The sequence below is a fragment of the Condylura cristata genome, unplaced genomic scaffold (genome assembly GCF_000260355.1).
Source record: "Condylura cristata isolate star-nosed mole 26May11 unplaced genomic scaffold, ConCri1.0 scaffold00011, whole genome shotgun sequence".
NCBI lineage: Eukaryota > Metazoa > Chordata > Mammalia > Eulipotyphla > Talpidae > Condylura > Condylura cristata.
The window spans coordinates 37,248,550-37,263,679 of record NW_004567112.1 but is presented as its reverse complement, the minus strand read 5'-3'; the positions used below and the strand labels follow the sequence as shown (position 1 = coordinate 37,263,679).

Sequence of the window (15,130 nt, the reverse complement as noted above, 5' to 3'; positions counted from 1 at the left end):
GAACAGATGGGAAATTACTCATTTGCTCAAGGCCACATTGAGTTGGTGGCAGAGTTGGGTTAATCACACACCATTGTTGAAAAAGGTCCATCAGACCAGATGATTTCTCATCTTAGCTCTTTATTGTGGAGTATGAGTAATCAAGGACTAAGCACTCCACCTAGGATGGAATGTTACCTAAACTGCACTGGGACAACCCCACCACTAACCTCTAAATGCCCTTTTTGGTTGGGCCTAAAGACCTTTCAATAGGAAGAACCAGACTCTGGTAAAGTGGAGAAGTGAAAGGGCAAGGACCCCAGAGGACCTGAAAATAAAGTAAACAAGAGTCTTTGGGAGGGTTTACTGCAAACTGTTATAATTAAAGTGATATTTTACAAGTAGTTAAGACAGAGGGCAGAAAGACTCTGAGCCAGGTCTCTGCTTCAGAGGCACACTCCTGGGGGTGGGGGTGGGGAGGAAGTGGTGCTTTCAGGGAACATGAACTCAATCACTGGTGCTCATTAAGCAGAGAGTTGAGATGGAGTCTTCTGAGGGAGCCTGAGAGTAAGAGAGGTGAATAGAAAGAGCCACGGAGCAGCTGCTTTATATTCCCAGCTTGTTCCGTTTCCACCGTGCACATCACTTTCCCAGAGCTGGTCTCAGAGCCACGCTGGGGAAGGACACACATCCTTCCTCTTGCCCAGGCTTCCTGCCAGCTCAGGGTGCCTGGGTCATTCTCATTATCATTCATCACAGACTTCCTCTTGCCTGCCAGAGGTTTTGCCAACTTGTAGCTTGAAAACACCAGCAGCAGGAAAAGCAAGGAATGTTCTTAATACAAATCCAGGCAAAAATGAGTTGGGAACTGGATGTTTCCCAGGGTTGGCAGGTTTGCAGATAGTTCCCTGAATTCTTTATCCATAGGGTGCTTCTATGTGAAATGCTACTGCAGGTGCCAGCTTTTAGGAACTGTTGTTTTTGAGAAGCAGTGGGGATAATCAATGGGCAGAATCAGAACCCAGCAGAACACTGGGACAGGAAGGGTGGAGAAGGGAAACTGGATTCTGAGACCATTCCCAGGGGAAGTAAGCACTACTTTCCAAAGTGACAGCAGGAAAGGCTGTGCCAAGTCTCTGCTCTACCTCAAGGGTGTTGGGGTAGAGAAGGTGGCCCCTCTTGCACATTTGGGTTAATGTTTGGGCAAAGCAAAGTCCCAGGCGGTTTCCTGTGCACATTTCCACATGGCCTGCATGAGGCGGGTGAAGCCCATGTCTTTGGGCTTCTCCAGGCCTCTCATCAGTCGTTGCTTCATGATGGAGACAAATTCTTTATTGCTCAGCTCCCCATTGCCTAGAGGAGGACAAGACAAAACGAATACATGAGTATCTTGGAACAAAGAGAGTGAGAACATTTCATTGCACCTACAATGTGGGCTCCATGGTCCAGACAGCTCTTTTACAGCCAAATTCAATTCTTGTTTTAAAATGGACTGGTATGCTCTCTCCATGATGTTTCTAAGTCAGTGACCGTTTAGTTGAGAATGAGAATGTATTATATATCAGATCCTGTACGAGGTACTGAGGATAAAAAGAGAAGACAGACTTGGTTCTTTGGAATTTTCCCAGGTTGGAGGAGACAATACATTATTTCCACAGTGTGGTGAGTGCCATAATGGGATAAACAAAGGATGTTCTACAGGCACATAACCTCTCTGGGGGTGGTACAAGTGCAAATCGGTAAAGGCTTTCGGGAGGTGTCACTGAAGTTGAATATTAAAGGCTAAGCAGAATTTGGCTAATAAAAAGGAATGCCAGATGGGGGAGGCCTTCCAGCTAGTGTAGTGGCATAAGCAAAGGTACGGGCAGGAAGCAGCACAGCTGCTGGAGAACAAGTAATTAGGTGTTGCTGGAAATATAGAATTGGGATCACGGCAAGTAAACTAAAGAGATGGGTAGGAGACAGTTCCTCAAAGATCTTAAATTCTCCTTAAGGGCTTGTGCTTTTTGTTTTAGGTAGTGAAACACCAACATGTAGTCAGAGTTCTATTGCAGACACATTCCTCTGGCTGGGATCTGTGGATGCAGAGTAGTACAGCTGGAGGATGGGAGCCAGTTAGAAAACTGTGGTAATAATAGTCCAGGTGATTAAGGATTTTCGGATGATGGATGGTCACTCTTGTAAAGTCTGGTAGCTGTTACGGGGGGTGAACAGACCTCTGCTCATGACTGGATTTGGGAGAGAATGGAAAGAGAATAGTTTACCTTTATGGAGAGTACCTGAAAACCCAACAGTCCATATTTTCTAGCAAAAGAGAAAATGGGCAGCCCCAGAGATCTCTCAGAGTAAGATCAAGACAGACAGAAAAATAAGCCTCTTTGTCCCCGGGTGAAACTACCCTATGGTACTAAGTCGAGCAAGGGGCTGCCGTTGAGAGAGAAAGGGTAGGGAAGGTGGCACCAGGGGTCCCGTGGTCCGATAATAAGATGTTTCTGGATAATGCTGGCTGCAGAGTATTTGGTTTTTAAAAGTTTATCAAATGGTACACCTATGATATTTGTACTTTTCTGCATGTGTATTTCAATATTTTTGTATTTTTAGTTCAAACATTGCCTGGCTAAGCTGAAAAGCAGTTAATCATCTCACTTATTAAGAATATAGTTAAAAGAATAAAAACGGTCTCAAGATTTTCAGTATTTTGTACAAAAAGACGCTTAAGGAAAAATTTAAGGTCATTCACTCAGACTATGATGAGATTTGTTTCCTGATTCTGCAAGGCCAGGGCTGAGTAGTCTGAACAGCTTCTGTTACAAACTGGGAATATGGCAGACTGTCATTTGTATTCGCACGTCATCTGTGAGTACAACTCTAAAATCTGTGACGAACAAGTCTGTTTGAAAATCAGAATTCTCTGTCCTTGCAGTCTGCCCTAAGATCCAGCATTGGTAGAAATAACAATGGTTTTTACATTTAATAGATACTTCTTTTTCTATAGATCAGAAAATAAGATGTTTAATGATTTTCTGAGGCGACCCAAGTAGCTACTAATAGATTTTCTTTCTGAAAGACTGGAAAATCAAGTATTTGTTAGGACTACCTAGAAAGAGGAGCACTGTGAGCTGTTTGCCTTTATTCTCACGTTTATTTCACAGCCACCTCTAGCATACTATTTTTAAAAATTATGAAAATAAACGTTTTATGGAAAAAACTCAAAACTACCCTACCTGTGCATGAAATCCATCTCTTTGTCAGAGACCTAAGGTCTCTTTTGATTCAGACTTTGGCTTGTGGGGGTGAGCTGGAGATTTAAATAATTCAAATTCAACTTAACTTGGTAAGTTAATGAACACCTGTTAATGTGCAAAGTACTATCTAAGGTATTAGGTTGGGGAGGGAGGAATAGTTAGTGGTCCAAAGGTAAACAGGACTTATAACTACTCTTACAGAGTTCACCATTTGGGAGGTTAAATCAGACACATGGCGACAGAGTGTAAATTAGCAAGACAGACATATTGAACTAAGGGAAGGAGTTGAAAAAAAAACAAACAGAGTGATTAATTATGTTAATTATGCTGGGGATAAAACAGAAGTTTCATAAAGGTTTTGAACTGGTTTTTGGAAGATGAACAATGAATCTTGGTTCTGAGACTAGAACAGGAGAAATCAGCACAGTCCTGATTCAATCCTAGATTACAAATCCTAGTTTTCTCATCTTTGACTCCCTTTGTGATCCTGTAAAAATTACTTAACCTCTCTGAGTTTCATTTCCTTGTGTGGACACTGTGGTTATATGCTTTGTCTTGATGCAGCAGATGGCAGAACCTCTTTAGAACAGGCAGGTTTGGAGGTTCTGGGTGCCTCTCTCCCTGCCCTGTAACCATATGCCAGAGCAGAATGGGCTAAAATACAGTGATCACGACACAATAGGTCATTGCGTGGAGTTGGAATGCTAGAAGAAATGTGAGTGACTAAAATGTATCTTGGGAAGTGGAGAGATCAGTACCATGTTCTTCAGGAAAATCAAATACTCAAGTATTTCTTCAAAGCAGCAGGCTGAACTTAATATTTTGCTTCCACTTTGAAGGTCCTACGGTTATATATTATTGTAGGCCTACAGGCAAACTGGAATCACAAGAAATGGAAACCACAAACCAGGACCCAGGGGTATACTTCTAAATGTCATGATGCTGAGGGTTGAGCTGGTGATAAGCTGAAGCAGTGCAGGCCAGTCCCCTGGTGCTGTCTGCAAGCCTCCATTATAAACAATGTCTACCTCAAGAAAAGTAAGACTTGGCTTTCCCATCACACGCCAGGGGGTCCCACTCACCGTCACAGTCAAAAAGCGCAAACACCACATCACACACATGGTCTGAGAGTTCCACTTTAGCTACTGTCCTGGCCACCTGCTGCATGGTCACTGAAAGAAAGAAAGACACTGAATCAGCACAGGACTTTCATTTTTGGAAAGGTGAATAAAACTACAATCACAATAAAAGCTTTCAACTGTATTTGTCATATTTCAAAAATTGTATTAAGTTATATTTAAGAAAATGGTAATTTAATTTAGTCTTTTTCTACTTCACTTTCCACTCTATTTTTTTTTTTTAACTGCTGCTACAGTTTAGGAGGTAGCAGTAGTTAATTAAGAATGTCTGATAGCAAGTTCATTGAGAAAGTAGATTGGAGGTTATCAGAGCGGGGGAGAAGGAATTATTAGAAGGGTTAGTGGCTAGTGGGCATAGATTTTCTGTTTAGAGTGACGGCAGTTTTGGAAATAGTGTAATGGTTGAATATAATTAAAGCCACCGACTTGCAGACTTAAAAATGGATAAATGGCATATTTTATATTATAGATATTTTACCACAATAAAATTCTATAGAGTGAAAATCAACATACTATTTAAGGGTGGACTTCTGTGTACAGCATGTAGCAGGGACTTCTCTAATAAATCATTACCAGAAGAATGCTTTCATGAGATAAAGAAGGCTGATATTACAATAGTTCTGGCCATTTCTGCGCACTGGAAACTATATGATAACAAAAAGTCAAAGAATGAATCAGGCAACAAGAGGAAGGGGAGGTGCAAAGAAGGAGGCCTGTCTTGAGTACACAAAGCTTCATGAGTCAGTTACTGATCGATAGGTAACCATGCACAGATGAGTTTCTTGCCTTCCTTCCTACAGATTTCTTACAGGCCACTTGTCTTTTCCAATTGTGCCCCCAGGATAAACAGTGGTCCTCAGATCTTATTAGCTCAATGTGCAGTCTTTCTGTTTTTCCATATGGCAGCAGAAAATATTTCCTCTCTCTTGCCATTTTCTCTTTCTCTGCATTTACTACAATCATTTGAGAACTGGGTTCTCATGAAAAACAGGCCAGGAAGGACTAAGTAATTTCTATGGCCTCTCTCCCAACTATCCTCAAATCTAACCTAGCTATAGCTAAATGTACGATACTGCTCATAGACACACTCTTAGGTGAGGTAAAACTCAGAGCAAAGAGAATTTCTATTTTTAGTTAGCAATGAATTGTTCTCTGTAAACACTAAACTAGATTCATTTAGAAGCAAAGTGAACTCAGAGTGCCTTCTCTGTTTATGTCATGCCTACAACCTCAGTTCATTTGATTTTTCATTTCACCTCTTATCATCTCAGTGCCCCAACACCAGCAGATATAAATACCAGAGCAATGCAGAGAAACAAAGTGGAGCAGTAGAAAAACTGAAGTCACATGACTTGCGCTCTAGTCCTGGTCCCATTATTAATTTGCTAAGTGACCCCGATGGAGTCACTTAATCTCTTTAGATTTAATTTTCACAGATTCAAATGAGGGGCACTACAAGATAACTGAGGATACTTATTAGTATACAGAACAGTTTATTGGTGTTTTCTAGAATCTGAGAAATAGTTGAGGATCTCATGTGACAAAGGCTAGAGGAAAGGTTTTTTTTACCACAAGCTAGGCTATGCTTTATAGTTCATAGCCTCTGAGTTAGCATTTATGTCACCTTTCCTCCCAGGATATGAGTTAGGATGAAGTAGGGATCAATGTTCCTTGGAAATAAAGGACTTGAGCAAAAGAGATTATTGTGGTGGTCATGAGATGTTAGCTGCTAGAAGGAGAGCTGGGGAATTTATAAGATTGTTCAAATTCTAGGTTTTCAAAACTTAGCCTTACAGGTCCAGACACTTGATTTTCTCAGCTGATTCAGAATTGATTCCTCCTACTAAATTGCCCCAGAAAAGGACAAAAATCAGAAGGCCGGTTTACAAGAATTGTCCAGGCATACCTTGTTTTCTTGAACTTTAGATATTACATTTTTTACAAATTGATGCAATCACTTCATGTCTGTGTCATATTTAACTAATGTATGTATATTGATTAGCTTAAAAAAGGTATAATGCTATTGTGCACTTAATAATTACAGATAGGGTGAATAGAACTCATATGCATTGGGAAATTTAAAGAATTCATGTGACTTGCTTTGTTGCAACATTTGCTTTATTTTGGATCTGAACCCACAAAACCTGAGAATTTAAGAGAAATAAAGTGATAACAGATGGTTATTACATTTTTAGGAAAATCTACTAAGGAAACTCACTTCACCTCAGAAGACTGCAGCAAAAAAACAGAATCGATAAAAAGAAACTAGATGCTCTCAAACTGTGATTGCCTCCTGACCTTTGTGACCATGGAAATATGTCCTGTGGAGTGGGTCAAAACCAGTTCTGTATTAGATAAATAGGAATGACTTTTGTTACCCACTTCCTTTTCTGCATTTCACATCAACCTCACATTTCTGTTATAACTGAAAGCAAAGCCCTTTTTTCCCCCTCAGTTCTTCTATTCTCTAAGGGCAAAGTGCGTATTGACAATGCCTCTTGATGTTCTAAGTGCCCAGCCTTCTCCACACAAAGACAGGCCCTTTCCTCTAGAAAAACCATGAACTAAAATAATATCTAAGGATGTCAGTGAAAGCTCTTGACAATTTTTATAAAAAGTTCTTACAGTGGTTTTAAGAGGTTGTTGAACAGGGACCCCTGGAGGCCATAGGCAGGAGTGGCCTCATTACAAAGGGACAGAACAATTACAGATTATGTTCCATTTCACACAGAGGACTCTATAAGAAGAAAAACCGGGGCTGCTGAGTCATTGCTTCTCAAATCACTGGGAGGTTACCAGCTGATAAACAGCCTCCATGGGGGGCCCTTTCACATTCTAAAATCCTCAGATAGGCTCCCCAGGGTGTGAATTAGAGCAATGGAAGAAAACATTCAACTACTGATAGTTGGTGAGCTGTCAATCTAGGAGCACTTTGGGGCATGTAGGATGACAGTGGGTTATTACAAGCCAAGTGTTTGACAGCTGGTCTGAGAATTGGTTCATTCACATTGCTTCCACATTATGATACTGAATCACAGTATCATAATTATAACAAGCAGAATACTGCCCCCCCAGCCACCCCAACACCCATGCAGGTCAGTTGTTGGCACTGGAATTTTGGATCTCCCCCATCTCATGAAGCTGATTGAAGGTTGGGAAGCCTTTTTTTTTTTTTAAAACATGAAAGATGTGTAATCCAGGGCAATGACGTTATCCTAGAGAAGATCCAGGTTTTCAAGGCTTATGTATTTCTTTTGTATAAATCTGGCCCAGGCCTACCCTGGTGGCGCAGCGGGTTAAAGCACTGCACTGAGAAGCTAAAGCCACTTCTGCATGAGTTCGATTCCCCCCTGCCCCAGAGGTGACCACATGGCATGGCAGACCTCTCCTGACCCGCCCGCTGTTCCCCTCAGCAGTGTACTTCGTCGATCTGCCTGTTCTGCTCCCCAGTCTGTCTCTGGTGAAGCCTCTCACCCTCCACATCTCTGACCTGTACCCTGGTTCTGTACGAATAAACAAATCTTTAAAAAAAAATAAATCTGGTCCAGCTGCCTGAACAGAAGATGGACATGAAATTGGAATTTCTACTAGATTGGCATAGGGAAGAATTTGTACCATTAGCATTGAAAAATGTGGTACCATCTGGCTTTTTCAAAAAGTCCAGGCAGAATCTGTGTTGTGCCAGGGCCTCAATTTACTCCCTGGCAGCACAGCCCATGACTGGATAATTCAACAGTAGAAAGAATCAGATACTGATTTTTTGTGACTTCAGTGTCAGAAGTTGTATAAAACTATTTACACAGTATTTAAACAGAAGATATGGAGAGTTCTGGAGTGATAATGAGTTCAGATATCCTTGGAATAGGAGAATCTTAAAACTGGAAGAGACCTTGGAGGAGATATGAAATTCAGAGAAGTTAAATAACTTGTTCTGTTGTCACACAGCTCGCTGGTAGTGGAGCTGGTCTAGAATCTAGGTCTTCTGACTTCCATCCCAATGTTCCTTACCCATATGCACTGGGGTCCATTTGATTCCATCTGTGTTCTACCATGAGCCTGTCACTGTAAACAAAACAGCTTAGTTGAAAAAAAAAAAACAACTAAATTGTAGAATACTCAGTATTAGTGGGTAGGGACAAATAACCGATAGCTTTGGGTATGAGGTGAGACCACAGTTTGACCAGAGATCTGACTGCCCGATACAGTGGAAGGCATCAGCATTTTCTTGGAACTTATAATTTTAGGGACAATTTTAAAGGCTGTCCAGTGAAAAGCATATGAAACAAAGGTGGCCCAGGGAGCTTCTCCCCAGTTTTCCTCATACACAGAAATAGCCACAGACAAGGTGACCCAGTTTGAAACGGTCTCTTCCTTATGCAAAGGTGTTTAGAAAGGTGATATACCAAGTTGGGTTGACAGTGTCTAGCTGTGTGGTCATGTGATTATTATCGCCTTGCAGGATTGTAGTGAAGAAAATCAAAAACAGGCTTGTCTGCCAAGGTTAAGTGGGGAGACATTTTTGTTTCAGTCCTAGAAAGGCTATGATACAGATGTCTTAGTTTCTTAAATCTATCTCTAGATGGCTTTGGGAGAAAGGAAGGCCATGGAGAAGGATTTTTAATCTTCTTCCAAGATACTTTGACTAATATATTTCAACCTGATTCTCAGGTGTGAGTGGGTGGAGAGGGAAAGGACTGCATTCAGGAGAACAGCAATTTAAGGAGCTCAGAGCAATGCAGTATATTAATAATGAAAATGAAAACAATTCCTTGTTCAGAAGCACGATGCTTCTGAGCCAAAGGTAGGTTGATCCCTTTAATGTGTTCAGGCTGCCTGCCCATCCGGGATGATGCTGTTGGTCCTGGTTCCTAATTCTGGTACATGCCTAAATGCTCCAAGAAGCCACAGAGAAAACCATAGTCAGGTTTTCTGAACCTCAGTGCATCATCCCAGATGAATGCTTCAGTGGATTTATGTGCTCGATCTAGTACAAACTGACTTATAGTAAGATTTACTGTCATCATTCTGTACTGTATATAGCTTTTTAAAAAATCCTCCTCACAAATTGCCCAGAAAGGGAAAAGATTTTTCTCTCCTTTTTTGTGCTGTGCTTGTACACTCTGACCTGTGGCAACTGATTGAAACTATTTTTTAGAGTTTGCTTTTTAATTAATTTTATTTTTTCAATATGTCAAATGACTGTATTATACATTTTTTTTTATTACCACCATCCCTTACATCCCCTGTTCCTTGCCCTTCCTGCTCCCTTTTTTACTTCAGAGCCTTCACAGTATTGATTCATGTCTGCTTGATTTTGAGTGTTCTATGTTATTAAATTGTCCACTGTGTAAGTGTCCAGTATTTGTTTTTCTTGTTCTGACTTGTTTTACTACACAGTTCTTTCAAATTCCCTCCACTTTGTTGAACAGTTGAACAGTGGTTACACAGCAGTCCTTAATGTGGATATACTACATCCTCTGCATCTAATCATCTATCAATGGGACATTTAGGCTGCTTCTAAGTCCTAGTTATTGAAAATAATGCTGCTATAAACACTGTGGAATATATGGGTTTTTGTGTTGATAGTTTTATATTCTTTTCATATATGAAAGGATAATAAGCATTTCTATGTGCACTATTAGGCAGGCAGGCAGACTTCAGCTGACATAGCAGAGGGAAATCAGAGTTTAGAAGGGAAACCATGTAAACTATTAAGACTGAGAAACAGACACGTTAATGGATACAAATGGATTGCAATAGAATAGTCTATTTGGTGGGAAGTACACATTGGATCTGAAATCTAAAGGATTAATGAGACAGTCTGCTCCAGACCAGTGTATGTAAGATAGTGGGTGATGTGAGTGGGGTGGAGGAATCAGTTTGAATAATGTACTGGAAACAGGAAGGGATGCTAATGCCTGACTAGAGAGCTAGAACAGAAGGTATAGGGTGGGAGTGGGGTAGGGAGAATAAGAACACAGGATAGATTTCACAGTGGGCTAATCCTGTCTCCTGCAAGGAGACCTGTATAACCATGTCAGGTCTCATTTGAAGACCAATTTACCATATTAACTTGTTTTGCCCTTCTGGACTTAAAATTTTTTTTTAATGTTAAGAAGTAATTTTTCAAGTATTTAAAACTTCAACTTGTATAAAAGGGTTCAAGCCTCCCTTTCAAACTATCCCCCAGTCACCTACCTGACCTAGGCCAACTAGTAGCTCCAGAAATATTTATGGATATAAAATAAAATAGTCTTCACTTCTTTAAAATGGTAGTATACTAAATATATATTTAGTATATTTACTTTACTCATTTATCTTAGAAATAATTTCACACCAGTACATAAACAGTTTCTTTTTAATAGCTGTATTTTGTTCCACTGATAAGATATACCATTATTTTATTCAGTGAGTCTAATCTCAATTTGTCAATTTTTTTTTTAATGGAAAGGAACTTCAATACAATTAGTGTGCAACAAAGAAAAGGGAAATGTTAATTTTTATAGAAGTAATATACAATAAGAATCAATATGTGTATATACTACATTAAGTTCATTAGTAAAAGTTTAATTTTATTCTTCACTAATCCATAACCTCACTTCTAAGAGATACTTCCTTTCAAAAATAACTTCCTGGTGACCCTCTGTTATCTTCAACACTCTGCATCTCAGATGGTTAAAGTGAGCACAACTGATATACTTAAAGTTGGCTTGCTGACATTATATGCAAGAGTAAATATTCTGTATCTTTACAACTGTCTTATGAAACCAAAAGAGGCTTCTATAAGTAGTAAACCTTGATGCTTCACTCCAACCCCCCACCCCAAAGTAGCAGAGCTTGCAATAATTTCTTCCATTAGTGTAATTCTTTTATGATCCTTTTCTCAGCAGGATGTAACACTGGTTGATTTGTCCTTGTTTATCTACTTATGTAGACATTTTGGTGGTTTATCTTATGCTCACCCTCCTTTTTTCCCCCAATGATAATCATGAATCCTTAAGACAGCTCTCTTCTCCTTGGGGCACTTTTGTAATTTTATGAAATCACAGTACATGCAAAGTAAAGTAGTTAGATAAGAATCAATCTTTAGAACTGCTAAGTGACTTAACACTTGAAAAAATAAATCAGGTCTCTGCAGAAGAGTACCTCATACAGCAAACATTTATTTCAGAATTCGAGCTTCTGTGCCTACATCATGAATAATTTTACTTTAAAAATTGATGACTCTCTTAAATGAATGGACTCTTGGCCAACACTCCTTTTAGATACAAATGTTATTACAAAATGCAAAGATGAAAAAAATGTGTTGATGAATTGAAGTTGTAGGTATTTTCCTCTCACAAACTTAAAAATTCATAAAATAGGAGCTGTTATCTACCATAAGCGCTTCTCTTCACATCTTTGTATCTTCTCTCTTCATGCTATAAATGGTTGGGGGTACTCTCCCATTATTCTTACTGTGAATTTCCCCTTTTACCCTCACATAAACACTCTAAGTTCCCTATACAACTATTGTGGTCATTCTAGCAGCAGAGAGTAGGTACCACATGCTTAGGAGACAGTGGTATAGAAGTCTGTGAACCTGAATCTCTGGTCTTGCTTTTGTGTCATGCTGGCTATGATTTAAGCAAGTGACTTTCCTTCAGTGTAAATGAAGTAGTAAACAACAATAAAGTAAGGATTTTAAGGAGATGATTCATAAGATCCCTTCCAGCCCTAACAGTTTGACTGCCATGTTGTTTTTAAAATATCATAGCTTAAATCAGGTAAAATGTTCATCTCTTCAGAATTACTCAAGGAATAAATCTAAGGTGAGAGTTTCTGGAATTATGGCTATTGTTGTGGGCAGAATTCTGAGGCAGTCCTCAACATTCCCACTCTCTGGTACAGATGCCAGATATATATCTGGCATATAATAATATCCTGTCCTTGAGTGTCCGACAACCAGCAAGAAAGGGGACCTCAGTCCTACAACTGAAGGGAACTGAATTCTGCCAAGAATCGAAATGCGCTTGGAAGGGGACCCTGAACTCCAGATGAGATGCTACTCTGCTGACACCTTGATTTTAGCCTTGTTATGCTTGAAAGCAGAGAACCTAGCTACTCTGTGCCCACACTGACTTAAAGAAATTAAGGTTATAAATTGGTATTGTTTTAAGTTGCTAAAACTATATAGTAATTTGTTGTGCAGAAAGAAAGCTCAGAAGGTTAAGTATTTAGGGTTGGGGTATTTCATATGGGCTTCCTCAAATCATGCTTGTTACAGACCTGTGCTCATTTCAGCTATATCTCACAAGAACTATCATCCTTCTGCAACTACTGTACAGGACTCCATAAATGAGATCTTACAGAGGCACTAACCAAGGTCTAATTAAAATTTAAATTTCCTAACAAGAAAATAAATTAAAACTGCCATCCTTCTTTTGGGAATTAAACAACCTTACTCTGATTTCAAATGTATCTGATAATTCTAAGTTCAGTTCATTTCCACATAGATTTGGATGTAACTTTAGGCTATAGCTTGTCCTGAAAACACTAAATTAAATGAAAAGCTGATTTATTTATAGACACAGAATTTCAAATCTGGAAGAACCATTTGAGAATTCTAACCTGGGGGTGGGGGGGGTCACAAAAATTGTGACTTTCCCTGGTGTCAAGGAAATTAGTAGCATGGGATAGCGTTAGTCTTTTCATTCTCCCTCTGCTTATAGCCTTTTATTAGAGCATTTTGCCATTTCTCTGAGATGTGACTTTGCTTAGAATTAATCCACTCATTTATTCAAAAGTAACTGAACCTCTACCATAACTAAGGAATTGTTCTAGGCTTTGAGGATACAAAGATGAAGAATACACAGTTCATATCCTTGAGAGTTTACAGTCTAGCAGAAAATCCCCCTGTGAGTGCTGAGGATACCAGAGGAACCAACAGGGACTAGAGATATTTTAGGAGAAAAGAACTTAAACACTGATAACAACTTCTGAAAGCAATGATCCCAATAGTTTTTGGATGCATGATGAATTTTAGGAGAAACTAAGTTCCAATTCTGCACATTAATAAGTATAAATAAGTATATAACAACATAATATGAAATCTTCAAAAGTGACTGAAAAAGTAGTAGGTATTATTTCTTCAGAGAACAGAAAGCTTCACCAGATCCTAGGATGACTTTTTTTTTTTTAAAGATTTATTTATTTGTGCATACAGAACTGGAGTACAGGCCAGAGGCTCAGGGGCGGTGAGAGGCTTCACCAGAGAAAGAGTGGGGAACAGAACAGGCAGATCCACGAAGTACACTGCTGAGGGGAGCAGCGGGCGGGTCAGGAGAGGTCTGCCACACCATGTGGTCACCTCCGGGGCAGGTGGGAATCGAACTCATGCGGAAGAGGCTTTAGATTCTCAGTGCTGTGCTTTATCCCACTGCGCCATCAGGGAGGGCCGATGACTTTTTTTTTTTTTAAAGATTATTTATGCATACAGAACTGGGGTACAGACCAGAGGTGTGGGGGTGGTGAGAGGCTTCACCCAAGACAGAGACGGGAACAGAACAGGCAGATCAACGAGGTACACTGCTGAGGGGAGCAGCGGGAGGGTCAAGAGAGGTCTGCACACCATGTGGATCACCTCCTGGGCAGGCGGGGATCAAACTCATGCTGAATTGGCTTTAGCTTCTTAGTGCTGTGCTTTAACCCACTGAGCTACCAGGGAGGGCCCCTAGGATGACTTTGTAAAAAATAACTTTTTGTGAGGTTTCCACATTTCCAATTCACTTAATAAGTAGGGACAGGAAAAGTCAGTACTTCAGATGGGAAACCAGAACAGACAATTATGGTTATAATTTTAATGTAAAATATTAACATAATATCACCTCATTTAATTTTTATAATAATCCTGAAGCAAGTATTCTATTATTTCTACAGATCAGGAAATTGAGGCTTTGGGAATTTAAATAATTTGTTCAAAGTGATAAAGCCAGTGAGTTGTAGGGACTGACACTCAGATTTGAGTTTAAAATAAAAATTTATACTTACAATTGTTACAGTGTTAACTCAAAAAATGCGAAGTGTTAGAACACTAAAAGTATAACAAAGTACTGCCACACTACTGAGTGGAGATAGTAGAGAGCACTTTGGCCATTAGAAGACCCTATCTATATATCCTATATGTGAGTGAAAGCATCCAGTATTTTTCTTTTTTCTTCTGACTTATTTTGCTTATCATAATTCTCACCACTTCAATCCATGTTGTTTGAAATGGCAAGATTTCATCTTTTTTTAATTGCTGAGTAGTATTCCATTTCATATACATCCTATCATCTTAGTTCACTCATCTGTCCTTGGGAATGTAGGCTATTTCTATGACCTGGCTATTTTAAGTAGTGCTACAATGAACCTAAGAGTGCATATATCACTTCGATGTAGTGTCTTTGCTTTCTTTAGGTAGATACCTAGGAGTGGAATTGCTGGATCAGATCAGATGGTAGATCTATTCCTAATCTTTTGAGAAACCTCTATTATTTTTCATAAGAGTTGGGGGAAATTTACAGTCACACCAGCCGTGTAAAAAGGGTTTCTTTAGACATTACTGAAAACAGACAGACAGCCCACTAATTGGGAAAATCTTTTCTCACACAAAAGTAGCGATAAAGGACTGATCATAAAAATATATGGAGAACTGATGAAACTCAACAAAAATAAAGTAAATCACCCCATCAAAAAATGGGCAGTAGAGCTAAAAAGACACTTCTCCAAAGAGGAAATTCAAATGGC

At 39.5% G+C, this 15,130-nt stretch overlaps 1 protein-coding gene across 5 annotated transcripts in view; it reads right to left on the bottom strand.

Moving 5' to 3' along the window:
• Positions 1-335: 335 nt before the first annotated feature.
• Positions 336-15,130, bottom strand: part of MICU1 (mitochondrial calcium uptake 1) — a 123,565-nt gene continuing 108,770 nt past the window's right edge. For all 5 annotated transcript variants that reach the window (XM_012723777.1, XM_012723779.1, XM_012723780.1 and 2 more), the window contains 2 exons: positions 4,307-4,396; positions 336-1,332 (listed from right to left, as the gene is read on the bottom strand). In XM_012723777.1, coding sequence (XP_012579231.1) covers positions 1,172-1,332; positions 4,307-4,396 — 251 coding nt within the window. In that variant the 3' untranslated portion in view covers positions 336-1,171. The remainder of the gene's footprint in view (positions 1,333-4,306; positions 4,397-15,130) is intronic.